The sequence below is a fragment of the Branchiostoma floridae genome, chromosome 15 (genome assembly GCF_000003815.2).
Source record: "Branchiostoma floridae strain S238N-H82 chromosome 15, Bfl_VNyyK, whole genome shotgun sequence".
Classification (NCBI taxonomy): Eukaryota; Metazoa; Chordata; class Leptocardii; order Amphioxiformes; family Branchiostomatidae; genus Branchiostoma; species Branchiostoma floridae.
The window spans coordinates 9,572,234-9,599,945 of NC_049993.1; the positions used below are offsets into that span (position 1 = coordinate 9,572,234).

The window sequence follows — 27,712 nt, forward strand, 5'->3', positions numbered from 1 at the left end:
AATATTACTATTGACGTCACAAGGTCATCGCACGGTCGAACGTAAAATGACCTTGCCATTCAGGTAAGAATTAGACAGGAAGTGATGACGTCATCAACATTTGAGCCGTATAAACTGTATAATCCTTTTAGAACAGGTGTACTAATCCACAGGTAGATGCTGGTATGGAAGAGAATAACACGTTTTGACAGTCCCGCTTCCCTGACGCCTTGTACAGTCACGAAGAGAAATCGGCCTGTCAGAACACATCTTCCACCCAACTGATCGTGGATTTAAGTGTGCATTAATACTGGTAAAGTTATGTCAGCAATTCGGACCATTCCCTCTCTGTTCAACTCAGCAACGAGAAATACTCATGCCTTCAACTACAATAGTTATCAACCCAGGATTGAAGTGATCAACTCGTTTTTCCTAGAACTATTGCAGGATAGAACGTGTTACTACCAAGAACATCCTCATTATATAGATTTAAACAACGCTTGCAGTTAGATGTCCAAATTCAAAGTGACTGCGAACGTTAACCTGGTGTGTGTTTGCATGCACTGTTGGCGGATAAACCAGGTATATGTGAGACATATGCTGAACTTTGCGGCGAATGATCCACAGCTAGCAGGATAACGATTTTGTTGATGGTGGCCGGATAACCCTCCGAAGAAACCCCGCCGTTTCTGCACCAAAATGCAATGTTGGCTACTTCTACAGTGTATTATTTCTCTGGTTAGACCTATACACTTAGGTTTCTAAATAGCAAATAATTTCTTTAATAGATTAGAGGGTATAAAATAGCCCGCTATGCATATATGTAAGGAAGCTCAGGACAGATTTAAGGTTCGTTAAACGTTGCTCTTAACTATTCACGGACCGCCATTTGTATGCTTTTTGACGTCATATACATCTCAACAAGTCAAATGAGTACAAATATCCGATAAATCAACAAAGGAACGCTGGAAAACAACTGTAAATTTATGAAACGCTGTAAATTTTACTCACTCGTAAATTCAATGCATGACTGGAGTTAATTATCACTTGTCATAAATCAGGCTGAGAATCTTGGCAGTTTCCTTGGTCTTTGCACGAATCTATAAATCTTCTTAAGTTTCTTGCAACAATACAGTTATTGTACCATAGTTCGTACGAAATAACGTTAAAATGTGGAGAAATCGTTACACTCGACTTTTTAAGTAGTCCGCCAAGCTCTGGCGAGCGGCCAAATACATGGTTATATAGCTAGCTCAATGACGCCACCCAGCGATAAAAATGGTCAGTGCATGCTTGCAATCAAGCTCTGAGAACCTTAACTATAGCCATACCAACCTCCTTGGTCATACTCATAGGCCCATTGCTATCAAATGTAATCCAATGAGCTGCTAATACAATATCTGTGAGGGGAGCTGACCACTATCTCAGTGACCCAACCTCTACTTTAATAGGTAAGATATAGCCCAACATATAGTCACTATAGATAGGATTCTTACTGTAAATGGGCAATGGGAAAGTGACCACCAAAAAGTGGACGTGTCTCTTATGCAGAGATGGTCCCTAGTACAGGTTTGACTGTGTCACTGGCCAGGTGATCCTTTTGTAGATAGAGGTAGCTACAGTCCCTTGTAGGTTTGACTGTACAGTATAGCATGTCATTGACTGGTTGTAATCTCCAAGGAAATTTGCTGGTGGCATAACACGGTATCAAATGCTGGCTAAGCAGTGTCCAGCTAGAATCTGCCACCAGGGGTGGCTTATGGTCACTGTGTGGCCGGCTTTTGATACATGTAATTGATTCTTATGCCAGCGGTAAATCTGCTTGAGGATTAGGCCAGTTGGTCCTTATGCAGAGGTTGTCATTTGGACTTAGGGCCGGGTACCGGTGCAGAAACTTCAGGCACAGGTCCAGGTCCAGACCTGAACCTAACTAGCTGTGAAAACTTGATGAATTGGCGATAATCAAAACCATGGTCAATTTTGCTACAGAGGATTCTGGTTAGGTGAGGATCCAATATCGTAGGCACCCCTAGTTTGACTGCATCTTTCAATTGAACATACACAGAATGGACAAGACAACATCGTTAAGGTTCTGTTTGTGATATTTTAATCCACTCTCTTTTGAGCTGTAGTTACAAAAACCTTTACTGCTTGGTGTGCAAACATACTGATTTTCTGTCAAGATTGTAGCAAAAATAGCTTTCAACCACTCTTCCCAAAACCTACCCCATAAAGACTTGCTTATGTGTCTTCCTACTCAAATGCCATAAGCTATGCTGTTCCCCAAGTTTTACCATCTAGTCCTGCTCTAGGCAACAGTTGTGCCGGTGGGGGTAGGTTTGGTCAGTGCACCATTTTATCTATTCTGTGTAACTTGTCTTGAATCAACACAATAACATGGGATTTGCAGAGACTACAATCAAAGCATGGCAGACAAAAAGAAAAAAAAACTAGCTAACACTACAGTACTGATATCTGTTTAGGCAGAGTCGTCGAAATTAAAGGCATTTCTTGTGGAAAATACTGTTTGTGTCGGAACACAAAAACAAAACAACATCCAAACCCTCAGCAACAATTTTCACTGGAGTTGCAAATAAATTATAAAATGTTGTCAAACTAATACAAATCAAAAACTGTCAACTATACATTTCATTTAGCATGACACACAAAAGCACACAGTATAATTTTGCACCAAGAAAACACAGATAACTTCTACATGTTGCTAAAAAGGCTGTTTCCTAGCAAACCAAAACACTATAAAACTTGTAGGAATTTCTAGTCACAAAAACTCTACATCGATGGTTTTGCATATCGCCACATTGAAGGCCCCTCAGTGGTTGTGCATTACACTGTTGAATTATTCAATTTACAGACAAAAACATGAATATTAAAAACACTTGTTTACAAATAGGAAGGGAAAAAATAAATTTCCCATGTCACAAAAAATCTGTGCACTGTATACAAATACTTACATTCATACGACCGTACAGTCTAACAACCAACTAAATAAACAAAAAAATACTAACTCCTCTACTCTTTACACTCGATTCATTTCCAACCAGATTTACATGTATTGTGAAATAAATAAATCACTCATAAAAATTGTTGGCCTTCAGAAATCGTTGGCCAGGATTAAATTTGTTCCCATTTACTGGTGTTGCTGTAGTTTTTATTTATTTATAGAATACATATTACAAACAGTACAAAAGTTGTGATTTCGTCCAAACTGCTTGTAACAGCTCTCTCCAGTGATATGATAGACACAAAATCTTTTTTTACATTGCCAAAAAGGATTCCAACACAAGCAACCCGCATTAACTGGTAAAACTTTGAAAGAATAACACACACAAATTCACATCAGCATTGTTCCCCTATGCAAGTAATGCACAATTGTGAAATTAATATGCAATCCTTAACTACAAGACACGAAAATGTTCCCCCAAAAAGCTAAACCAAACCGATTTGACATTATCTATACAATAGCAGAAACAGAAGTCTATCCATAGTTTTTGTTTTCTTTCAAAGACACAAGGAAGCTGTACAAGCAGTGAGGAAAAGTCAAAGGAGCAGCAAATAGTCTGATTTCAAAACAGCTATTATATTACATCTGCTTTTCAGTTTGAACGAGGATGAACAAGTTACTATTACTATGACCTTTTTAGTGCTACACGTGGAATAGTTAGCTGCTACAAAAAGCACCAAGGAAAATACTTGCAGAATGCTCTAGAGAGGGGAGGTAAAGGAGGGGCGTGGTCCGCTCAACTTGTTATCAAAACTGCAAGCATTATGAAAACACCACTACTGTAACAGTAGCTGCTTACCAAGACTGTCTCCAAAACCCATCCCTCCGTTCCTGGGCCAAAGATTGGCTTCTTGGGACGTAGAGAAAAATTAAGTCCAAAAATTATGACCGTCATGACATGAAGTTGATGAAGACACATTGTAGTAATTCTATCATGACATATTTAAGAAAAAAAATCGAAAACATGGGCTGCCAACGGAACGGAAAGATCTTGAGAGCTGGAGACAGCCCTGATACGGAGTTGAAGTCTCTACGGTTGACCGATGGTGGGCGGGACTAGTTCAGCTTCTGGATCTTGATGCTGGGCTCGTCCGTGCCGTTGGGGGCGGGGACGGAGTCGGAGGATGTGCCCGGCTGGGGAACCTCCTCGATCTCATCACCCTCCTTCATCTCCAGAAGTTTACTCTCTGAAGAACAACCACAGAACAGTCTTCAGTATTACAGGCTCTCATTTACAATCATCATACCTCAATCTATGTCAAAAACAATGACCATTTTTTCTAACATGTCTGTACAAGGCCACAACAAATCAGTATGTTGGTCCTCAGATACAAAATAATAATAATTTTGAACTGAAGTATCAACATGTAAACAAATTCTGAGGGGAAAATCTACACTTAGGGGCAAAGTTTTACATTCTAGCGTTCCTCTCATTTTGTCCTGACCTCTTTTTGAATTTTCACTTTACACTCACTTTTGTACAAGAACCAAGAAAGAAATTTGTGTGGCCCTATATTAAAAAAATTATTTCAAATGGCTCTGTATAAATAGTTAAGTTGACATCAGACAACCATCTAATCTTTTAGCAATACATGTATTTGTGGCTTTAGGTGGTTCGTGTCCCTTTTATGTTTGTTATGCAAATCAGTAGTCTCTACCAGACTCCAAAGGTTGCTGAAAAAACTGTAGAAATGAAACAAATAGAGGAGTAAGCTGGCCAGAGAAGTACAGCCTGCCCCCTAGCCGGCTGTGCCAGGCTGGGCTGTACGTTCCCTTTGATTCCCCGCCGGCCAGAGAAGTACAGCGCACTGTTCCCTAGCTGGCTGTACTTCTCTGGCTGGCTTACCCCTCTATTTGTTCCATTTTTATGGTTTTTCGAGCGACCTATGGAGTCTGGTAGAGACTAGCAAAGCAGAATGAAATGCATGTGAAGTGACATGGAAGTACGATGACAGTGACTTGTGCATGCTGTGCTACTGATGTGCATTGCATGGTGCATGCTGCAATTGTGCTACTACAGGCAGGGAATCAAGGAAAGGGAACGTGCAAGCTGACAAAACACACATTTCCATTTGTGCCTGACAACGAGGGGTTAAAACCCAGTATCGGATAAGGTTGGGGTTCATCCTAATAGAATGCCATGCAAATAAAAAAATCATGTCACTCCTTCCCCAAGTAAATTTTGAAAACTTTCCGAACAAAAACAGACAACTAATAAAAATGGGTCAATGAAAAAGAAATGGAATGTCGAATGTAAATTATTTGAGCCAGCCTTACAGGTATACATGAAGCAAATGTGGGGATGAGCAGACATACCTTGCAAGAGCTTTTTTTTTTCTTTTTTCTTTTTGCAAAACAGAAATCAGCCGTGCAATCAGATTGAGGAAAAGGATTTTTACACCTCCGTTCATACTAAATATTCTTACAGATCTGTAAATAGACGGTCAAGGGACACAGGTTGGACAGTGCTGATTGGTTGATCAGTGATTGGAGACGTGTCCTGATTGGATAGCAAGCCAACGGACGGGAGCGAACCTTGCTCACTCATGCCCTCGTCCCAATCCAACTCTGAACCCATGTGTAGATACTGGAAGAAGAAAGAAAAGCAGCTGTCAGAAAACAATTGACACTGCAAGCATTCAAATCCTATAGAGATCATAAAAACAACACACATAAAAATATCTCAAACAATCTTCTTACATATTTCTTATCTCTATCCTAAACCTTGACTCATATTCATATGTAGTCTTAAAACAATTAGATAATAGGAGAGAAATACCAAGACAAAGGCCAAATACAAGTCCAGCAAAGTGACAGAACTACACTTGGTAAATAGCAGCAACAAAATCTGCATGCTAAGATTAAATGGCAACACTGTTCAGGCTTTCTATTGATCTACTTTGCCAAGTCACCACGATATCTGAGATCCAAGGAAAAGCATGGTGCTAGGAGTGTTACCAAGCACCTGTAGTTTCTCCAGCATATTTTCCTTCAATGGTTTTAGCCAGGGAAAAAGCTGAACATTAGCTACATCAACATAAGGCAGTACTGTACACACATGTAACTGTAGTACCCTTGTAACCTAACGGTTTCCTTGTACCCACCTCACCCATAACTGCGATGGGCGTCTCTCCCGTGGCGGCAGCGACCCTGTGTTCGATGAGGTAGAACATGTACTCGTCGTACAACAGGCGAATCAGGTGGAAGGATCCGAAGCTGGCGGCACTGCGCAGGGTCAGGTCCCGAATCACCATCGAGCTATAGGGGAGGGGAGGGGGGTGATTACGGACCAGGGATAAACACAGGAATGGTTAGAAAAGAGTCAGGAATGGCAGGGATTTTTTTTCCCCTTGTATTACTTATTTTAGGCGGGCAAAAATTCTAGTGATACATATTACAATGCAGTTAAACAAAGTAAACTGAAATGCACGATGACACAAAGTCCAACTCTAATTTTGTGCATAATAGATACATTTATCCTTCATTAGATAGGACAAGCAGTGCTTTTACTTCAATAGGAAGTAGGCTGAATAAAATTTTTAACTGGAAGCTATGTTACTACACTGTCCACCCAAAAAAGTCAGCAGATTTTCTAGGGTCGGTCGGGAAACAGGAAACACAACATTTTTTTCCTAGGCCTAAACCCCGTGTCTGTCCTCCTACCTGTAGAAGGACCACTTGAGCAGGAACTGTCTGGCTGCCTTGGGGAAGGTCTCGCTGCCCTCGTACGGCTTGAGGACCTGGTTGACCACGCTGTCCAGCCATACTGCCCAGGCCTCCAGCGAGTTCTGCTGCTGCAGTGTCATCTTGAAGTCCTGCTCTAACCTGTGCACCACCGCGTCGTCACACTGACACACCCACGACGCTTGCTCCTGTGGGACAAGGTAGGTAGAGGTCAGGCGTAATTGTTAAACCCCTTCAAGGTGTGACACAACAATTTTGTACAGTACAAGCTACATACATTAGGTATGGAACCCCTACTTATTGTTTTTAAAACATGCTTAAGGTGTGGCTCTCTTCTAACACTGGAGTTCTATTTTGGGCCCCATCCAAAAAGGATCTCCTTACTGAAGCTAGGTGCTCATTTGTACCATGCCAAGTGAGGAAATTGGTATTAAGTGCCTTTCCCAGGGGCAGAACATTGGTCCTGCTGGGGATTTGCACTCATCTCACTCAACAACCCTAACCCCGCAAAGCTACATGCCACCACCTTTTTAGTACGCAAGCAAAATTTAGCCAGTGTCTTGTAAATCTTTGACACAAATTACACAGATAATACTTGAGACTCATAATGTACCAAAATACAATTATATGCTAAATTGTGTTTTTCTCACCTGTACATGTGCGAAGTCCACCCTGTTTAGGTCGCTCAGCATCTGGTTGATCTGTGAGGTGTTCTGTAGGACTGCGCGGGCCGCCTGTGCCAGATGGTTCAGCGATGTGTACCTCCGTAACGTCTGGGAGAACGCGTTCACTGCTGAAAGCTACAGGGGACAATGCAGGGTCTTGTTAACATGACCGTTAGTAGTAAATATGTCTACTTTTATCACAATAATGTTTGATACAGATGTGGAGTAGCTGCATGGCAAAGAGCCTACACACACAAAATTCTAACAAGATTCCTACAAGCAAAACAATGAAAATTTCTACAAGAAAACACACTACAGATGTCTATCAGTCTAAAAAGAAAACATAAATGGTCTATGTTGACATGAAAAAAAAAACTTGTTTTAACAATGTTTTATGTCTCTTATTATTGATAAGGTCATATACTAGTTGTTTCTTTACCTTGGTCTTCACCATCTTCTTTGGAATGTTGGTCATGGCTGCTGACAGCCAGCCTTCCAGGGACTTAGCAAAGTTCCGGATGGCCTGAGTAAGGGCACCTGAGGACAACACAGAGCATCAGCACAGGCTCATGTCAGCCTGTCTCTTGGACAGGCAAATTTCAATTACTAGCATGTTTTCAGCATTAGCCTTGTTTCTTTGGCAGTCAATGAACAGGATTAGCATTCCCAAAATAATTTCATCAGGTTGGTATGTCAGGATAGTAGAGTTTTCTTTCACACAACCACTAAACCAGTTACCTGCTGAAGTTTTGATGTCTATCAGACATCTCTACTATCCTAGGATTAGCATTGAATTTCTTCCAAAGCAAAATTTTATTATTCAGACCCCCTGATGCATTGTGCATAATAGTCATTGCTTTGCCTATTCCATTTACTCAAACTAGTGCATGTTTCAGCAGCATTGAAACTGACAAAACACGCCATTGTACTCTCTTTTTGGAGAGTTTCAACTAGCAAATCTGAGCGCAATTCAATTCTAACAGCATATTTGCACAAATTCTGACCTCCATTTTTGACTGGACTTACTTGGAATGGGCCTGAGAACATCAGGAATGAGGACCTCCACTAGTGACTGCTTAAAACTTTTACTAAAAGACGTGATCACACGAGGGCATGAACGAGCGTGCACACCTCCCCTCACTAGTAATACTAGGAGTAATTAAATTCTGACATCTTTAACTGGACTTACTTGGAATGGGCCTGAGAACATCAGGAATGAGGACCTCCACTAGTGACTGGTAGAAGACGTGATCACACGAGCGCATGAACGCGCAGACCGGCTCGTAGTCACACAGGATGTACAGCTTGTCTTTGGTCAGTCTCTTCTCCATGTCCGCGTCGTTCTGTCCCTCCCCGCCCTCTGCGGGGTTCCTCCAGAACGTTCTCCAGACCTGCTCGATCAGCGCAAACTGGAGGTTCACCACCACGTCTAGGATGGCCTGTCAGGGGCAAAATGGTATGTATTAGTTAAACAATGGTCCTGTTCACTACGAAGATTCAGATTCAGCTTTATTGGTCCTTGACATTATAAATGTCACATGAAATGCGCCAAGAATTACATTCCATAAAATCCTTGTTGTTACAATCCACAAACATACATAATCACATTTTGTTAAAAAGACCTAGACACTGGTTTAAATATAGCATTGGCGGAGAGACAAGTGGGCATAGCAAACAATAACGGACCAGAAGGAATCTGAAAAGGACTTCCATAGGCGTTTTAATTATTCTACAGTAGAAGTCGCTTATTAGGGAAGGCCATTTGCCAGCTAAATTTTCCCGACTAACCGGCGTTCCCGATTAAAAGATGTTGCTCGAAATGACCCGAGTGGGGATGGGGGAGGGGGGCATCGGTGAATGCATCGCACGCATTGACACAAAGAATACAACACAATCATTTCTACCACAAATAATCAAGTCCATAACCACTTTCAGCTTCAAATTTATCTTTTATCGGTAATTGTGATATTGTTATCACATTTTAGTGTCGAAGAACGAATCGCGATGCATCAAAAGATCTGTTACGTTTCGTCTATAGTATCGGCTTGAAGAAAACAAAGAAATTAACACTGCTAAAACACGTTGAGCTACCGAAAAAAAAACGAGGTACATATGCAAACGTATTCTAAATTTGCCAAATGAACAATTGTTTTGATTAATAGAGGACTGTTCAATGGGAAAAGTGCACGCGATTACTACGTAAGATTTGTCGACATGTGATACACAGACGAAAAACATCGCTACGTTGTAGGACGAAAACGCTCTTGGTTTTCAGACAAACTTTATGTACTAGGCGAAAATACTCATGACTAACGCATAAATAGACTGTTAATCTTCATATCTACAAATTTTCCAGTTACGATGTCCACAGATTACACTGAAATTTTGCCACAGTCGACAGCGTCATTTTCAAAACATTTCCATCACGAAAACAAAGATGGCGGACGCGGCGTCATGTGTAGTATCCCATGATTCCCCGCGGCAACCGCCGGGCCGCGCGCTAGCGACGTAAATTGAATAGAAATCGCGGCCTTTTCGGACTCAAAACAGGCAGTTTTGATACTTTTGGCGATCTGATATCTTTATACGGGAAAATTTTGGTTCATTCCTGCTGATTCTGGTGATTTGTTTGGCATATTTCGGGGTTAACATGCGTTGTAACTTGAATTTTTTTCCCGATTAGCCGATTTGGGCTTTGCAAATATGGGGTGCTGTAAACAATAGCGCCAATGGGAAATGGTTTTGGATTTCAAAATTCTTTGCAACTAACCGATTTTTGCGACTAAGCGTATTGCAAATAGCTGGCTTCCACTGTATCTTCATGTAAACAACACTAATGCCTCTATTAACTTAGACCAAGTTTGTACAGGTACACATCCCTAGTAATGTATGAAACCAACGTTGGAAAATCATTCAATCAATAGTGTTGTAGGATGCTATTAAAAAAAAACGAGTGGTTTAAATTGTTAAGCCCATTCAAGGAATGTATTCTGATTCTTTTCAGAGATGGACCAAAAAAATTGTTTCTGTTAATTGAGTAGTTGAATTTTGAAGTGAAACTGATTAGGCAGGGGAGGGGAATTGTTATCACAATGACATCTCTACTAAGGGAAAGACCTAACTACTACCTCTTGGAATCACCACTCAATGTCACAGAAATCCATGTAAGAGTATCTGAGACAACCTGTGAAGAAATCTGCATACAAATAAAAAAACTAATGATACTACAAATATAAATTCAAATGGTTGTTTTGAAGGCAACATTATTGGTTTGGTAGGTAAACAACTGTCTTCAACTCACCTCACAATGTTCCTTGTATAGAGTCTGGAAAGTCTTGACATCGTCCGCGGTTACGCCGCTCGGGACGGGGTCTGACGTCGTGCTGATCTCGGGAAAGGTGGGCAGGGCGCTGGACGCATCGCCTAGGAACTGCTGGTGCTGCTGCTGCTGTGATTGGCTGGAATCCCCTGCGCCACTGGCCGCTTGGTCCGCCCCTGCGTCTCCGAGCCCTTCCGGCCGCGGTACGGTCGGTTTGAACCTACAGGGACAAGAAGAAAATGCACACATCAACATGTGTCGTCAGGAGAACTTTCCATCCACTGCAGGCTTCAACATTACTTATGCAGAAAGGCTACGGTCTCATTTCCAGATGGGCCCACGGGCCAGGCAGTTTGTGGGAACAAAAAGTATGGCACAAAAGTCAACAAAACGAAACATTTGACTATAATTTGTGGGATATTTCTTTATGTTCCCACAATCAGCACAGTTTTGAAATGTGACCTGAACATAAGAGGAACTGTTACACACTACCCTACCAGCATCTACACCACATCAGCAACTGCCCGAGGTCCCTGCTGCCTAACATTAGCAGACTTATGGTGAAACAGTGCATAGGAGATGAACAAAGTACATAAACAACTGCCTACGAGTTTGAAGAAAGTGCACCGGACTAAATGTAAACAGTGGTTACAAGTCCAGCCCCACAGAAATGTGTTAGTACACAGAACCACACACACAGCACACACACAACAAAGGAGCTGACTGGGACCACACACCCCGCAGGAGAATCACCCGACCCTACCCCGGAGCAGCCGACCTTCGTTCGTTCGTTCGTGTCGTGATTGGTGGTGGCGGTGAGAACGAGCGGTAAGCCACGAGCTGTGCTTACAGAACTGGGGAGTGCCGTTACTTACATGTACCGCTTGCCCTGGTTAATGGGCTGTTGTCGCATGGCCATGTGACCCTGGTCTTCCTGTAGTCTGTTAAGCGGCGAGGTGGCTTTGATCCGGATGCCATAGTAATGATACTTGGAGTTCCCCCTAGGTAGCATCAAAATAAAGGATAAAAGTTAGTACCTTAGACTGGTGGCGGGCGGCGACTGATCCAGAATGGGCAGCTGGTTCAGAGGCGACGACGGCTTGATGCGGATACCGTAGTAGTGGTACTTGGAGCTCCCCCTGGGTCGGTACAAACAGAATAGAGGGTCAGTACGTCCGGAGGCGGCACGCGGTCACGTGTGTCCGTCTTCTAAACACATCTGCACATGCTTAAACTGAAGTGAGAGAACTGGGATTCACTGTGCTCATAATCCTTCAATTAAAATACACTTTACAATATTAATGATGTTTATATGCACCTTTCTAACCTATCAATAACATGTTGGAAAGCAAACTACAATCTGACTTAGCTCGTAGCCTGCTCTTTTGAGAGGATAACCACACAGCAAATATTGTAAAATTCATCAACCATTATGTAAATGTCTTTCCTGCTATTAGCTACATTTGTGTGTATAGTTGCTAACACTAAGGTCAAAACTGAAACATCCTAACGATCATGCAGTTTCTTCATAAGCTGCTAGGTGTAGTACATACTGTGAGTCTGACCGATATTCACTATCTTATGACTACTCAAACTAATATTGAGGAGAAGTTGTCTTGAGCAAATCTAAAAATGCTTGAATATTGGCATTTAATCAGTATATTATCAGTCAAGTTAAGTCAGTCAGTTTATCGTTGGACTGTGTTGGACTAGACACATATAGAGCTAGAGAAAAATAACCATGTAAAGATAAAACAAGTTCTTGCACTTCTTGCTTTCTGTGATAGCAGGAGAATGTTGGCTTCCTAGGGAGAGTTCACTTGTCCCTGGAATGAGTTGTTAGGCAGAAGTCTTTTCTAAACCTGAACATTACAATACAGAAGCTGTCTTGAGGTTTGTTTCATTGTACTTTCAAGTATATCAAAATGTAACATTCAAAGAATCTGGGCAAAACATTGCTGTGATGCTATACTAAAAAAAAACTTTACCCTTTGCAGTAAAAAAACAAAACAATTCAATGAACGAAGAAGAAAAGGAATCCTTCCAAACATTTGGTGTCCCACCTCTTCTTTTTCTTGAACTCCTTGCTAGGGTTGCGATATTGGATCTCCATTCTCTCCCCTAATTTTGCCGGGCACGGTTACAAACTAAGTTGGAGGAGTTTTTAGCCCAACATCCGGTGGAGAAGAACAGAAGGTAACTGACGAGGGCGTGTGTCGTCAGGAGATTTAAGAATGAACCTGCCCGGTAGTAATTAGCTACCATTGTATCACCTCTACCATCAGCAAACCATAGCAGCATCACTGTGGTTCCCAGTGTTTGCCCAGGCACCCAGAAATGAGAGTTTGTCAGAAGCCATAGCAACAGAACCAATTTCAAAAGAGGGTTTGAACAACAGCGTCCAACGGTAACTCATCATCATTAGGGCTTGCTGAGGGATTTTCTGACTGTAACTTAAGTAAACTTGCTTTAAGCAGGGTTTTCTGTAATGTGTATCATAATAAAAAGGGGGAAATGATAAATTTGTCATCATAAATCAATAAACTATCTACTTTTGATTGTTCTGGCTTTACGCGAAATAGCTATGTTGCCAAGAAATTGAATTTTGTTAAAACTATTTGTAGTTGGATTTTACAGAAAACAGTTGCAGTTTTGCAAAAGGGGTCTGCTTGGTCTAGCTCATCAAAATGAATGCCTTTTTTGGCAAACCAAAAAAGTGAAATTGATAGAAATATAACTGTTACACCAGAAGTTCATTTGAGTTTTGTCGATTCATAGGTAAGTCATGAACAAGACAACTTCTTCTGTTGACATGTGTCCTCATATAAAATAGTTCAGTGTATAGTTTGTAGTCCATTTTCTTTTTCTAACAACAACACTGTCCCACTATAGCAAGCCCAATGCCTGCCTTTCCTTTTCTGACTGGAGTTGATGGAAAAATGACCAACCTTGTTCCTAGTCTCCTTGTTCTCAACCCAAGAAAAACGGACCGGATGAGTTTCCCGAAAGACGCTGCGTTGACGGGGTCGAGCTTGTGTTCCTGACAGTGCCGTAAGTAGTGGTTGTACAACGTGCTACGAGGCAAACTCACGCCTTCCGCAGTTTCATAGTTCTCTAGCAACCATTGTATCTGAGGGGAGAAATGGCATTTAAGTGGATAAGTTGACATATCTTATCCTACATAACAGAATGTCTCTCAGAAAACTATAACTCTATGCACTCTTGAAAAGGAACAGACAAATGTAACACCATCACACGAACACTACCATGCATGACTAGCTTTCTTTTCTCCTTTTTCAAATCAAACAAGGAGCAAAATTACTCTTCTTTTGACCAAATAAGTTGCAACAATTTCCCATACTTGTCCAAGAAAGGATGCATTTTCAATCCAGACAAAAAAAAAAGGAAAAATAAGAAGGGGGAATGTTTGGGGACAAAAATGAAACAACCACAGAAAAAACATACATATATCTAACTTCATACCCACCAGCGGTCTTTGTTGTACGGAGTCCCACAAATCCCGCTGGTCTCACCGAGAAGGAAAAGAGAGATTGCGTGAATGAACGAAGAGTTTCATACAGGAGACACGGCAAAGTACCAGGGGAAAACGGAAAGGCATTTTTTGTCGTCAAACTGAGACACGTCAAAAACAAAACAGGATACGCAAGAAACTGGGAAAGGGCATCGCTTTTGTTCAACTCAAACTGAAAAGAGAACTGTTTCAGTCTTTTTTCGTTAATCCAAAAAGCTGAAAGCTTAAATGAGTAGCCAAACTCAAGCTTGGAATGAACTTGTTCCAGAAAAAATAATGCAGAAGGGGTAGCTATGTGTGGAAGCTGGTTGGAGAAAGATTGTGAAGCTGGTTAACAATCTCTGAGCAGAACTTTACAGCATAAACAAGGCAAAGCTTATAGTGGCAGCATAGACATTGCAGAGAAGAAACCATGTGAGCAACAATGCAATAGATGTGGTTAGGTGTGTACTATCAAGCCAAACAGAACATTATGTATATGTATAAATGTACAGGAGTGATGTTATGATCAACAGAAAGAGCAACCATCCAAAAATGGTCTACTGGTGGAGAGGAATAAGCAATTGAATGAATACAAAGTGCTAAAAGAACTGCATGCTTGTTGTGAAAGAATGGTTGCGTGTGGTGCGTATACTCTCCCACATAGCACACTTCTCCTATGTGGTAAGTTACTCCGTGAACAGTCAATACAGCAGTGTGTCGCTTTCCTCGAACATTCCTTCCATTTTGCATTCCTACACTTCAATAAAGTAACGAATCTTTTCCTTTTTTTTCAAAGTTTTTGGTTGTTGTTTTTTTGGATGGTGTTCCCTTGGTGAGATCAGCAGAGTTTGTAGACTCACTTGTAGCAAAGCCCACTGGTAAAATATCCATTCTGCAACAACATCTTCTGCAATACCGTTAAGTTTTAGACCACTATGATTATTTTGTACCACATAACTCCACCACTCTATGCTTTAGATTAAACATTTTTTAGGCAAGATACAATGTTGGGCGCTCAGTAATGTGGTACAAGGAGTGGTAAGTTAGTGTCCGCGGCGGAGAGTATCTTACCGTGATAGGAGAAGCCCGTGTGGGGTATGTGACAGGATGGCCCTGTGAAAAGATAAGAACTTAGGGATGGTCCAAAAAATGAGAGCTCACTGCTAGCAAAATCTAATTCTTATCCCTCTTAGCTCTTTGTTCAGAGTAAGCAGAGGGATATTTCATGTACTAAAAGAATAAAAGAGAAACAAGAATGCTAGTAAAAATGTTATACAATAGATTGGGATGTTTTCGCTAACATTTTCATGTACAAACTACTTAACATCCTCGCTAATTTTGCCCTCGAAAAAACTTTAAAAGTTAACCTGCAATGGTATCCATACATGAAGTAGCAAAAAAAGTGCTTGTATGGATTTCAAACAGTTAGGAAAAAAAAAGTTGCAACCAATTTTGTGGAAGGATCGCAAGGGTATGTGCCTTTCCAGAAACAATTAGGGTTTCCTTCCTTGAGAGCAGGAGAAGACTCTTAGTTTGTTGAAGGTCTCAGTTCAGAGTTGTAACAATTTTGGGCTAGTCAGACTCTTTTTCAGAAAGGGCTTAGCAATTCTCTGAACAACATTTTCCCATGGAAAGGGGTGCCTTGCCAGGGACTGACAGTTACATTTTCTGTGGACAAATTTTCTTCTGCTTTTCAGGGAATAAAAAACAATTATACATAGATACAGCAATAACCTAAAAATCAGGAGCCTGAGAGAAAACATAATTGAATGTTATTTTTCTGGGGCTTTTTCTTATTCAACCACCCGGTACTGTTAAAGCCCGAATCGGAACCTGGACTTACCGACGCGCCAGGGTGAGCTCTGGCGAGGTGGCTGTGGTCCATGCCCTGTATGATGTAGGTCCCTCCCGTGGCCAGGAGCGCGGGGTTGACTGTCGCCTGTGCAGGCTGAACCCCCATGGCTCCTGACGTCAAGGTGGTGACCACGCCTGAAGCGGGTGAGATTCAAAACACACTCTTTACTACTACATCCTGAACTTCTACATCATCATCATCATCGTTCATCCTCGTATGAGGTGGAACAGACGAAGTTAGTCCTCCAGAACAGCTTGTCCTTCATCGCGGAGAGTAGCTCTTGCCCTTCCAGCCCTGTTTCGACCTCAATGAGTTTCTTAAGAGTTGTGCTTGGGCGGCCAACCCTTCAACTTCTACATACTACATATTTTACATGTGTATGTCTTGAACGGAATTTTCATAATAATATCACTTCTAGACCATCAAAGTTTAAAGTTTAACAGGCCCTTTGTTTTGCATTTTGAGAATACAAAATAAACTCAATACAATGTCTATACCACTGAAAAATGTCTATACCCTTTGTTAAAACTTTGAAACTTTATTAGAATAACCATTAGCGGTGGACCCTAGGGTCCACCGCTAGTCTTCCTGGTATTCATTCACAGAGACAATACATTATACAAACATGGTTGGCAACTAGACAAGTCACAAACACATCTAAATCAATAACATATTTACAATATACTTAATTTAAAAATTGACAATCCTGTCGCACAGTGCTTGTAACTACTGGTGGAGGTATTTGTGCAAACCATCCTTAAACACTCTCAGGGATTGTGTGGATTGCATGACAATTGGAAGGTTATTCCACACACTGACAGCCCTGTACATGAAACACTTCATCAGTGCGTTAGTTCTAGGTTTCTCTAACAGAAAAGATTGTTTAGCAGCAAAACGGGTTCTGTAACTATGCAAGTTGTTGACCGAACGCAGTTGCCTACTGATACAAATAGGTTCGTTTGTGAGTGTTATCCTTTTAAATGTTGTCATGGTGTTTATTAACAGTCTCGTGTGCACAGGTTTCCACTGTGGCTTCGACTGAAACAGACGAGTTGCCTTGTTCTGCATTCGTTGCAGAAGGTTTATGTTAGTTTTAGTTGTGCATGACCAAACTGGGCTACAATAATCTATGTGAGATAGTACAAGGCATTCTATTACAATTTTTAACAATTTTGATCCATAATGTATGCGCATCTTTTGATCATCCCCAGTGATCTAGCCATTTTCTTAGATGTTAATTTTGTGTGAGTATTCCAGGTAAGGCACTCATCTACTGTCGAACCAAGTAGTTTTAGTGTTAGCCAATAGTTCATGTATGTTATACATGGGAGGAAGCTGCAATTTTCCTTTTTCATGTTACTTAATTATATATCAAATTATGCTAAGTATTAAAGAATATTCATACAACAAATTAACACATTTATCCTCCAACTGGCAGAAGAAAAAAGAAGAAAATGCCACACACCTAGTTGCTGCCTACCTGCAGTCGTTGTCTGGCCGGCGTCGAAGTACGCCGTCTGACCCGCCTGTGTGTAAATCTGCGCGTCGCTGTAGGCATAGGTGGTTGGGCTATTATGGTGATGAACGGTAGAAACAAAAGGTTGAAGAAAAAAACGAAGGGTTTCGTACAGGGCCAGACCAATCAGGTGGTGCAACGCAGCAAGCCTTGCAGGAAGCTTTCTACTGCCTTTTCACAACTACTTTTTCTTCAAAAACATTCGCACAGTGCACACTACTCTACAGGGGAAACATTTAGTGCAGTGTAGCAGTAGACACAAACATGCTGTGGCTGTGTACCTAAAATATTTTCAGGCACAGGTATCATGTCCAGACCTGTACCTTAACAATTTTACAGTTCTAGGACGAGGTACACTACAAAATACAAGACATTTCTGGCACTGTTTTGGTCGGGCCCTGTACTATGGCATTAAAAAAGGCACCACAGCACTCAACACCAAGACAGTGGGGAAGATAAAAGATTAGTGGGGATTTGAGAAAGCATGGAGATAACCTAATGAAATAGCTATACATTAAGGAAAGAGTTGGCAAAAAACAGCACATTTCTTTGCTAATGTGATGTTTGATTTTTAGGCCACAAAAACTTGATTTCCTGGATGACAGCAGTGAGCATATATTTTTCATCCAACCAAACACCTTGCATTAACTGTTTTTAATGGGAAACAATAAGTGAGACTGTTCACTGTAAAAATTCATTTAAAGAACACCACAAAATGAGCACATTTTCAAAATCTTGTAGCAGAATTGGACTTAATGTGGGGCTGTCATCCCCAAATCAAGTTTGCGTGGCCTAAATAACAAAGCATATGTGTTGCAGAGGTTTTCTTGCGACTAAGTTGATAGTGCAAGAATCCACCCAGTCCAAGCAAGGACCACATACAGTAGAAGAAAACACTACAAAATGGAACAAACTTTAACAACTAAATTGCCCACAATCACAAGATTATTGAATCATGCAGCAGGAAACTGGGGAGGAATACAACAGCTCTACTTCACGTATTTAACAGTCGGCATTATAGACCAGAATTTTGCTTTTTAAGTAAGCTGTCAGTGGCTTACTGATCTGGGACCTAAACAAGTTTGGCCAACTACATAATTATGATCATGCAGTCAACTGCTGTTTTTTAGTGGTAAATTATCATTTTAGGATGAGGATTTACATGTTTCAAACCTCAAAGAAAGTGTATCTAGAGAAGCATCTTCAGTGACAAGTTTGGTACAGAAGTAGAGCTGTGTTCAACCTCCCCACTTTCCAATGATCAGAAATCACGCCCAAATCACACCCTTACATAGTTCCATTGGCATAGATATTGGCTGTGCTGGGATCGCTGGCTTCCACGTACTGCACGTGTCCAGCGTAGACAGCCTGGGGCTGGGACGAGGCCTGCAGGTTGACCGTGTCCCCCCCACCGCCGCTCCCGCTGCCCTCCTGCAGCTGTCCGTCCTGGTACTTGTCACCTGCAACAATCACGTGTCCGGCTGGTGGTCAGGAGGTGCACCCAGAGACAGGAGACAGGGAGGAGAGAGGATAAGGTAAAATAAAATAGAGCAATATCTAAAACTCATGAGAAACCTTATAATGCTTTATAGCTTAAGGAGTTCTTACTCTTGAGTCTTGCATTAGAAAATGCACAGAAACATGCATAAGTGAATTGATACAACTTTAAACAGAAGGTATAGAAGAGAATGTGCACGATAGAAGTAGAGTTTTGAAATCTTTTTACAGGTGTACCAATGACAATAAGATAATTACACCAATGAGAAAAAGAATAGAAAGACGGAGAAATGTCACAGTACTGCATATGTTGGTCAAAGTGAAGGGATTTCTAGCTGGAGTTTTTTTTTTGGCATATGTGTTTAAGGATCAGAGCATATGTTGTTGAAAGATTGTGTCAATTGCTAAAAAATTCTGCTAATGGAGTGTTACTGCAAATGTTATCTATACTAGAGTTAAACGAATTGAAAAACAGGTGTTCGGTACACCATATCATACTTTTAATTGGGAAAAAATGTTGGTATTTTTTAACAATCTGCCTTATTAGCTGGGGCTTGCAAAGGGGATTCCAACACCTAACACTAATTTCAGGAGGCTACCTAAGTATTACGCTAAATTCAAGATGGCGATTACACAAAAATCTAGCTACCTAACCTTACAGAAAGGGCAATTCTGACTGGTTCATATCATACTGTAGCACAGACATCGCTGCTCTCAGATGCGGTCACAAAAGTAAAGTATTTACAATGTATAGACTGCTTGATTCAATTATATTTACAATGCGGTCACAAACATAAAGGAGTATACTAGTAATATACATAACAATTCAATAAGAAGAGTCTCTTTATTCAGAAGGGGGCATGCAGGCCCTCTCAATAGTGTCAGAGTTGAACACTGACTCCGATACTCACTTGAGACCTGTACAAACTGCTGCTGCTGTATCTGCTGTGTCTGGGGTGTGGCCTGGATGATACTGGTGGTCCCCTCCTGACCCCCCTGGGGGGCCGACGGGGCCGGGGCTGCCGTCGCTTGGATCGCCGCCATGTCAGTCACAAAAGGCTGTGTTGCCATCCCACAGCCGCGGTGAAACCTACGATCAAACAAGTTATTTTAATTTTTTTTTTCAATTCTTAACATTTCTTGGTGGAAGTCAATGCGCAGATGTTGGCACATTGGCGCACCAAATCCATAGTGTCTTTTTGACTCACAGTTAGACAGATTAGCCGAAAAGGCTCAGTGGGCGTCACTCCATGGTTAAGGGAAAGTCGTGTAAAGTCTCTTTGCCAATGGCACAACGTCGGGGCATGGTAGGTATCGAACTCTGGACCTTTCGATTCAGAGCCAAACCCTCTACCAGTTGCGCCACAAGTCATAAAACTGGTTACTACAATGTACCTTATAGTTTTACACCACTGAACACAGTGGCTAGCAGACATGAAGGATTGATACCTGGTACTCCTGGCTAGATGTTATGTCATTGGGAAAGACACACTGCACGTCTTTCCTCACTCCATCCAGGTGTAAAAATTGGTAACTGACTGGTTGGAGAGGTACATGTAAAAGACTGTGGAAGGAGAGATGGGCTACTCCTTCCAAAACTGTGCCCTGGACACAGTGGATAAAAACCCACTTCTTTTAAAGCCTTTACCTTTCCCCTGTAGTCCAATTCATTTCTACATGTTCGGCATAGCATCTTATGTAAATTATTGCGTAGAAACCTACAGATGAGACCCCTATGCCGTCAATGATCACTTTACGTCCTTCCTACGAACACTATGTTAATCCCAGAGTAATACCGCGGCTAGTTCTCAAGGCAGGCAAGTGCTTTTCTGTGGGATGTTAAACCACCTGGTTCCCTTTATCTTCCAGGTAAATGCAGATGTCCCACATTCATTTAGTACACAGACCGATGATATTCTTTCTTTCTGTAGCCAGTTTTTTTTGTTACATAGGGGAAGTGAGGTGCTACGTTCCCATGCTTCTAGCATGTGCCCTCTTACTGTTACATATAGGAACAGATTCAAATTGATAACTAACCACCACAGGTAGCCACAATCTTCAACTGTAACTTGTATGGCAATTATTTCACCCTCAAGAAGCTTTAGCTTAAGCCCTTTGTCATATCTCATTTCCTAAGGACTCCACACTATACGCGCACACCCCCCTTCAGTCATTCCGCTCACTTGTACTGCTCTCATTATTTTTCCAGTAAAAAAATGCTTTCTGTCAAAAAACTTTAGAGCTCAGTTTTCCACCCATACTTCATAGATCTTCTTGCCTTACCTATCAGTATTATTACATAAAGACAGCCAGGTGAGATCTTTTAAGTGAGGATTAATGCAGATAAGTGGTGAATCCTACATAATGCATTTTTGGGGGGAAAGATTATCATTTGATCCTGGTAAAAGAACATAATGGGTTGCAGAGTCTTTGATGTTAACATTTCTTGTGAAATTGAAAATTGGTACCATTGGATAATTTCCTTTCATTTTGAAACACCCGATGAGTAAAGTAGCTGCTACTGAGTGCTAGGGTCCATTGTAATGAAACATACGTATTTATTCTGGCAAAGATATATTCTAACAATTTACAATAAAGCTACCAAAATCAATTCCTTTCTATGAATAAGCATGCTACACTACATTAGCAGTGACTTGTACAAGCCTGATACCAGGTGTGACGCATGCAAATTCTCAAACTGGCATACCTACCGATTAACTCACTTTTTTTGTTGTACTACTTGCCTTTTCTAATCTTTTGAACACTGCCAGCAACTATAGCAAATATCACACATATGGTTCACTAGTATAGTAGTAAACACACCACCAGCAACTACGAACGTGAAATCTGTTACTGTTTGTTTTACACATAATCAGAAGACCCTGGGTAAATGTTGACCAATGGTACAGCTGTTCCTATACTCCTTGGCATTTTGTGGGTAGCCTTGTGTCCAGTGGTGTTAGCTTTTCAAGTTTAGTTCCCTTTGAATGGTCACTATGTCTGTTAGCTGGACTCTAGGCTATTTTTTCTAGGGGACTTGTGGAGGGGGGGGGGCACATGAGGTCATGTTTAAACAGTGTCTATCTCAAAAAACTACAGGTTTTTTTCTATAGAATTCTCTATCTAGCTATTTCCAATTGAGCAATTTCTTCACACAGTTCTTCGCGCTGTTCCAGCATCATTATAATGTCCAGTTGTAAGAAAGGGCTTCAACATCATTTCATCTGACAGAAATCTCTTTAACCCAGAGCGAAAACATTACCATAGCAACGGGGATCCGTTCCACAAACACATTTAACGTACCTGGGTCCTAAGAGAGAGTAGTTAGCCATGTGTAGTGCTTCCTGTTCCATCATCTTCACAACTGTGATCTTTTGCTCCTTCTAACTCTCCCACAAGCCTTACTCTGTTCCCTGGGGCATTCTTGACATTATCAATTGATGAATATTCATTTCTTGCATTGTTGGCCGAGAGGGGCCTGTGCGTGCAAGCGGCGAGAAAATTTTAATAATGGGAAAATATGTCCTTCCAAGTAATTTGTTGTACGGTATGAACAAAGAATACAGATGTCGTGCAGTAGAGGGATATAGTAAAATATAATTGTCTTTTATGGTGACTGTATATCTTCAATGTCCAAAGTGATCATCACACAGATCAAAGTAAAAGAAAAAACACAGTTTATACCAATCTGATCACAGATCAATGGTTAAAGCCCACTAGTAGAGTGGTCTTCTGCTAAATCTATCAATCCAAAATTACTCTCCTGAATTTACTAAATTCTCTGTCATTTTGACTACGTTTTATCTGAAGACTTGCAATCAGTATAATGCTAACTGAAATTTTACTTCTTTGGATACATGTACAATTTGTGTACCCCATTCCTCATTACTATCAAATCTAATAACTTTTATAGACTGAAATTTCTTAAAAATCAATGCCATATTGTATATCATTTCCTTTTTTCATTTCATCATTGTAATTATGTGATCTTGTACTTGTTGAACATCTACCTAAAAAAATGATTTAACTCAATGTGAGAAACTGTAGATAACAGAATCTCAAGAAAGATATAGATTTTTACTCTCCCTCCATTCTACAGAAATGACTTAACAACTGAATGCAGTTTGCATGAATTCATTTGTGAAGCAGTCATAAGCTGACTTTAACCATTGTTACCACGACGCTATGAATATTAATGTTTATTTTCTCTTCCCAATTATTGTGGTCCAGGTTTCTGTAAATTATGATAAATGATCTAAATGACCTCTTAAGTCTAATAAATCAGGATCCTTTCTTTTATGGTTTTTTTTTTTCACTGAAAAAATTCATTCACAAAATTGCAGGCTAGCTTTCTCATTTACTCATGGGCAAATACACAAATTTATGGTTTTCATACACCTTGAAGCATCATTGTTGATGCAGCAAATATCCCTAGTAAAGGCTCTCTCCTCTGGGCGCCAAAAAGAAGAAAATTATCTTTTCCAATCTGTTCCATGCACGACACACACACAGGTGTGTCTGTTGCCAGGTGTCAGTCCTTTGTTACTATGGTTTCTGTATACCCGCGCCCATCCCTTTAATGGCTTTACATTATACAATCTGGCTGGCAACTGAGCTTGCCAGCTGGTATCCTGGCAACCTGGAAAAACTTGAAAAACAACTCCATGGCACCGTCGCGTCGCCTAGCAACAGGATCAAGTTATGGCTGACATTTGGACAAAATGTTTTAGCCCTGGGGCTTTCTGAGTACAAAGTCGCAGTGAACCAGGGAGAACATGATATGCCTGGCGGGTACTTATCTATGGCGCAGGAACACTTATGTCGTAATAATGACTTGCTAAATCACCCAAGCAGATACACCCACATGGGCAAAGCAGGTAAAGGGCATTACATACCCACCTGTAATATACAATCTGCACAGAACAATTGAAATGGAAGAGAAAAAAAATACAAAATGCTAGGCTAGATACTGCGTTTCCATTTTGTTTTGCCATGCAATGCTGCGTTGTGCCTTCATGTGCAGTATAATATTCAACGAACCCTCACTAACAAATATGTTTTGACCATACACTTTAAGTTTCAAACATTCGGGCTTAACATCTTGATGTATGTACTTTGTTCGACCCAATAATCATTTTGCCTTGGCTTCCGTGTAGATATTCTAGCAATGTGTAGTTGGTCACAGAGGAAAATGTCAAGATCCAAGGTCGACCACCTTTGTATGTGTATCTTCACTGCTTGGTAACAGATGTCTGTCTGATTAGCATGATCTCCCATCTGGTTCTGGTTTAACTACAAACTCACTACATACATACATCTGTCAGAAGAGTCCATGATTTGAGAGACTGTAGCTTGAATGTAGCATTCAATGTCAACACCTCATTAGATCACGAGCCTTTTCAAATTTTTCCAGGCTCACCTTCACATTTAAGTTCTATAACGGCCAATTGTATTGTCAATTGTATCTGAGGACAACGGTAAGGAGCAGAGCAATAAAAAATTCATGAGCTACAATACACTTAACAGCAAATCAATAACACATAAATTTATGGCATGCATTTTTACAGGTCTCATAAAAACTTATGTGCATGTGACAATCACATTCTGAGTGAGGAGGGCATTTTAAATACCACAGTCCTGTTTTTAACTTCTGAATAGGGCAAAACTGCCTGGAACAAATGATAATTGAGATAAATCATAAGCATTTCTCACAAAATTGAACAAGTTTATCTTCCTACCGTATCTTCCAAACAAAAACCGTTGAAATTTGACTCCAGGGCTCCAAATACTGACCTCTGCTGCAAGCTACAATTTGCAGAATAATAAACTTCTGGACTGCAGACAAAAATGTAGACAACTTCCAAGGCTAGGTACCAGGAATCACAATGTGGGTAATCAAGTTTTTAGCAGTGCACTAGAAGTTGGTGTTCCAGTTGGGTAGAAACAATGGATCATCAGATTTTCAAAAGTTTCTCCAAATTACAAGTGAAATTCTTGGCAATTTGCAATCTTGCATATATTTATCAATCTAAGTAAAAATAATAAAAAAGAAACAAATTTTACCCAGTAATTGAAATATTTTGTAAAATCAGCCCATACTGAACTGACAGGTGGTCCCTTTCAGAATTGGATTTAAGAACTGTTGGAAAGTTTAAAAACATCATCAAAGTATGATCATTCAACGTCAAAAAATAAACTATTGTTCATGTGTTTAATATCTTTAAAACTTCATATACTTTTTCCAACTCCATTTCAAATTAGAGAAAGTTACACATTGACTGCAGGGTTTCACAGTTTTAAGCTGATCCAAGTAAACAGATTCTTGCTTGGCCTAAATGCACAACCTCAATCAAAATACCAGGTCTAGTCCCACTTTAATATTAAACATAGAGTTTTCATAAAGTGTTGCTATTTTTTTTTTCAATTTCACATTACAAATGGTTATTGTTCACTTGAAGACAATGTCCTTCTGTTCAAGTGTACAAATGCACTACTGCCTGGCAGTTCCAGACAACTATAGTTTGTTGTCTGTTCCAAAGACAAGGGACTACTTTCATGCCAAATGAGAAACCAATTCATTTTGGTTTTGGTGCACAATGGTTTGAGTGTCTGATCTAACTTTGGCAATAAGTGACTTTCACCTAACTTTTTGGTTTCAGACAAATAATTGCACCCACCAAACATCAGCAGAACCCATTCCTCTGGGAGTAGAAATTAGAATATCAGATAACAAAATTTAGACACAGAGATTCACTCAGCAACCTCATCAAGATGGATTTTGAGTTTGAATGAATTACAGTAACAAAATTTGCATCAAATTATGATAGCCAAAAGCATAAGTACCACAGTTATATAGTTTTTTTGCCGGTCATTTGTCCAAGTATCCCAGAGCTAAAAGTAAAACTGTCATTGCATATCTTGACCAGCCCATTGAAGAAAACACATTTTTGAAGAAACTCTACATAGATATTCAGTTATCATCAATATCTCAATATTCTGTGTTGAAACTCAAAGCAGATGTTGGGGTAGAAAATTGTTACTTTTTCAGTTTTCTGTGTTTCATATTAATTATAATAGTTTTGGTAGAGTACTGCCCTACTATTACCTAAGCTGATAAAAAAAAACATCATCCTCAGCCACTTACTGTCCAAAAGCTGGCAGGTCAGAAACATCATAATTTTCTACCCAACATCTACTTGGTGATCATTGGAATTGGTCAACCAATACAATTGCCTCCAGGCAAAACAGAACTTCTGCTCTAGTGCGTAGTTATATCACAAATTAATCAAAATCAGCATTCCGTGGGCAGCGGTCCAAAAACGTTCATTTTCTTCAAGTTTACTGATGTGAACATACACCATTTATGAAGAAAATTACTGACACCAGGTACTGAAGGCCAAAGTCATAAATAATATTCTAGAAAAAGATTAACACATGAAAATGAGAAAAACAGAAATACTTCACTTCCAGGATTTGAGAGTTTCGAAAAAAAAGTTGACTCATTTATGCTGATATCAAGAAATACATGTATCTCCAGCTAATAACCCAACAGGCGAAAAATGCATTATTTACAGTACATAACGGCTACGACTAAACAAACACCCATATTGTACTCAGGTACACCAAGAAAACCGGTAAAAATTCGAAACCATAAATTTAATTCTCTTCCACCCAATTTGCGGCGAAGGTTACTGTCTTGGATCAAAAAGAAATGATAGGTGCGTGCGACTTGAAGCCCAACGCCCACCCTTCATGACTAATTAATTACCCTCTACCAAAACACTGGGGTTTACGAAGTACCAAAAAGACGCAAATTACCACCAAGAAAATCGTTAGACAACATTTAAGATCACACAAGAAACTTACACAATATTCACAACAATAAATACGATAAAAGTTGGGAAAATAAGGTTAGCAGAATTATTATGGTTGCCACTGTATCACCGCCGACCGAGCATGGGACCGCAGACGAGATCGCGACAAGAAAACTCGGGCAGCCCGCCCGCCAAAACTGCCGCCCCGCTCCCTCCCTGCCCAGTCTAACCCGCTAAAAACAACAGCGCCATTTTGTGGAGAACACCTTCGAAAAAATTTGAACCATCACGAAGGAAAATCTGGCCAGGATGGCCGCGTGCGGCGCCCGTACAACGCTGCCCCATGCTCGGTAGTGGCGCGGTGCGGTAGTGGGAGTAGAGGATGGAGGAAAATCACCTTGTGGTTGGTGTTGTTGGCGGGAAACAGTCGCCGTGACTACGGTGGCTATGGCGCACACAACCAAGGCAACTGTTGCCACACGGCGACACACGCACACACAACACGGATCACTCCGCCTACCCGCCACTCAAACACCGCCTTCTTCACCACAAAACTCCACTCATCGTGCATCAAACTACACCAACAAATTTCATCATATAATATTTCTTACAAAAATGTCAAAATTGCATCGATTTTCTGAACTTAGATGAAAAATTATAGATTAAGATGTACAAAAAATAGTACGAAGCAGCGGATGGATTCCAGCGGTGCGGCGGTTTGAAAACGACTGCCTATCATGGCGGACACGAGACAGAATATCACTATGGCGACCGGGAAAAGAGGACGGGAATGCGTGACGTCAGGAGGGATAGGAGAGCGTTTTACCCCGTCTTTCCCGGATAACTT

General features: G+C 40.7%; 1 protein-coding gene across 20 annotated transcripts; it reads right to left on the minus strand.

Annotated features, from left to right (window-relative positions):
- Positions 1-2,063: 2,063 nt before the first annotated feature.
- Positions 2,064-27,390, minus strand: LOC118431382 (transcription factor RFX3-like). 20 transcript variants are annotated; one of them, XM_035842553.1, is made up of 17 exons: positions 27,263-27,390; positions 19,963-20,141; positions 18,846-19,014; positions 17,519-17,607; positions 16,027-16,172; positions 15,255-15,296; positions 14,157-14,192; positions 13,618-13,799; positions 11,545-11,670; positions 10,652-10,889; positions 8,540-8,789; positions 7,790-7,887; positions 7,336-7,485; positions 6,665-6,873; positions 6,106-6,259; positions 5,537-5,588; positions 2,064-4,188 (listed from the first exon to the last, which is right to left on the minus strand). In XM_035842553.1, exons 2-17 carry the CDS (start codon positions 20,120-20,122, stop codon positions 4,058-4,060), a joined length of 2,232 nt encoding a protein of 743 aa, XP_035698446.1. In that variant the 5' UTR covers positions 20,123-20,141; positions 27,263-27,390; the 3' UTR covers positions 2,064-4,057. The 20 variants fall into 20 exon arrangements, with proteins under 20 accessions (XP_035698446.1, XP_035698440.1, XP_035698444.1 ...); XM_035842547.1 differs by having other exon boundaries at positions 17,504-17,607; positions 18,846-19,035; XM_035842551.1 differs by lacking the exon at positions 27,263-27,390 and adding an exon at positions 22,355-23,109 and having other exon boundaries at positions 17,519-17,586; positions 18,900-19,035.
- Positions 27,391-27,712: the final 322 nt, after the last annotated feature.

Coding starts and splice junctions, on each gene's coding strand:
- LOC118431382 (XM_035842533.1), bottom strand. CDS start 22,407: ATGATGGAACAGGAAGCACTACACATGGCTAACTACTCTCTCTTAGGA. Junction 13,800..14,156: donor CCGTACAACAAAGACCGCTG/GTGGGTATGAAG, acceptor TTCTCCCCTCAG/ATACAATGGTTGCTAGAGAA. Junction 11,671..13,617: donor ACAAGGAGACTAGGAACAAG/GTTGGTCATTTT, acceptor GATGCTACCTAG/GGGGAACTCCAAGTATCATT.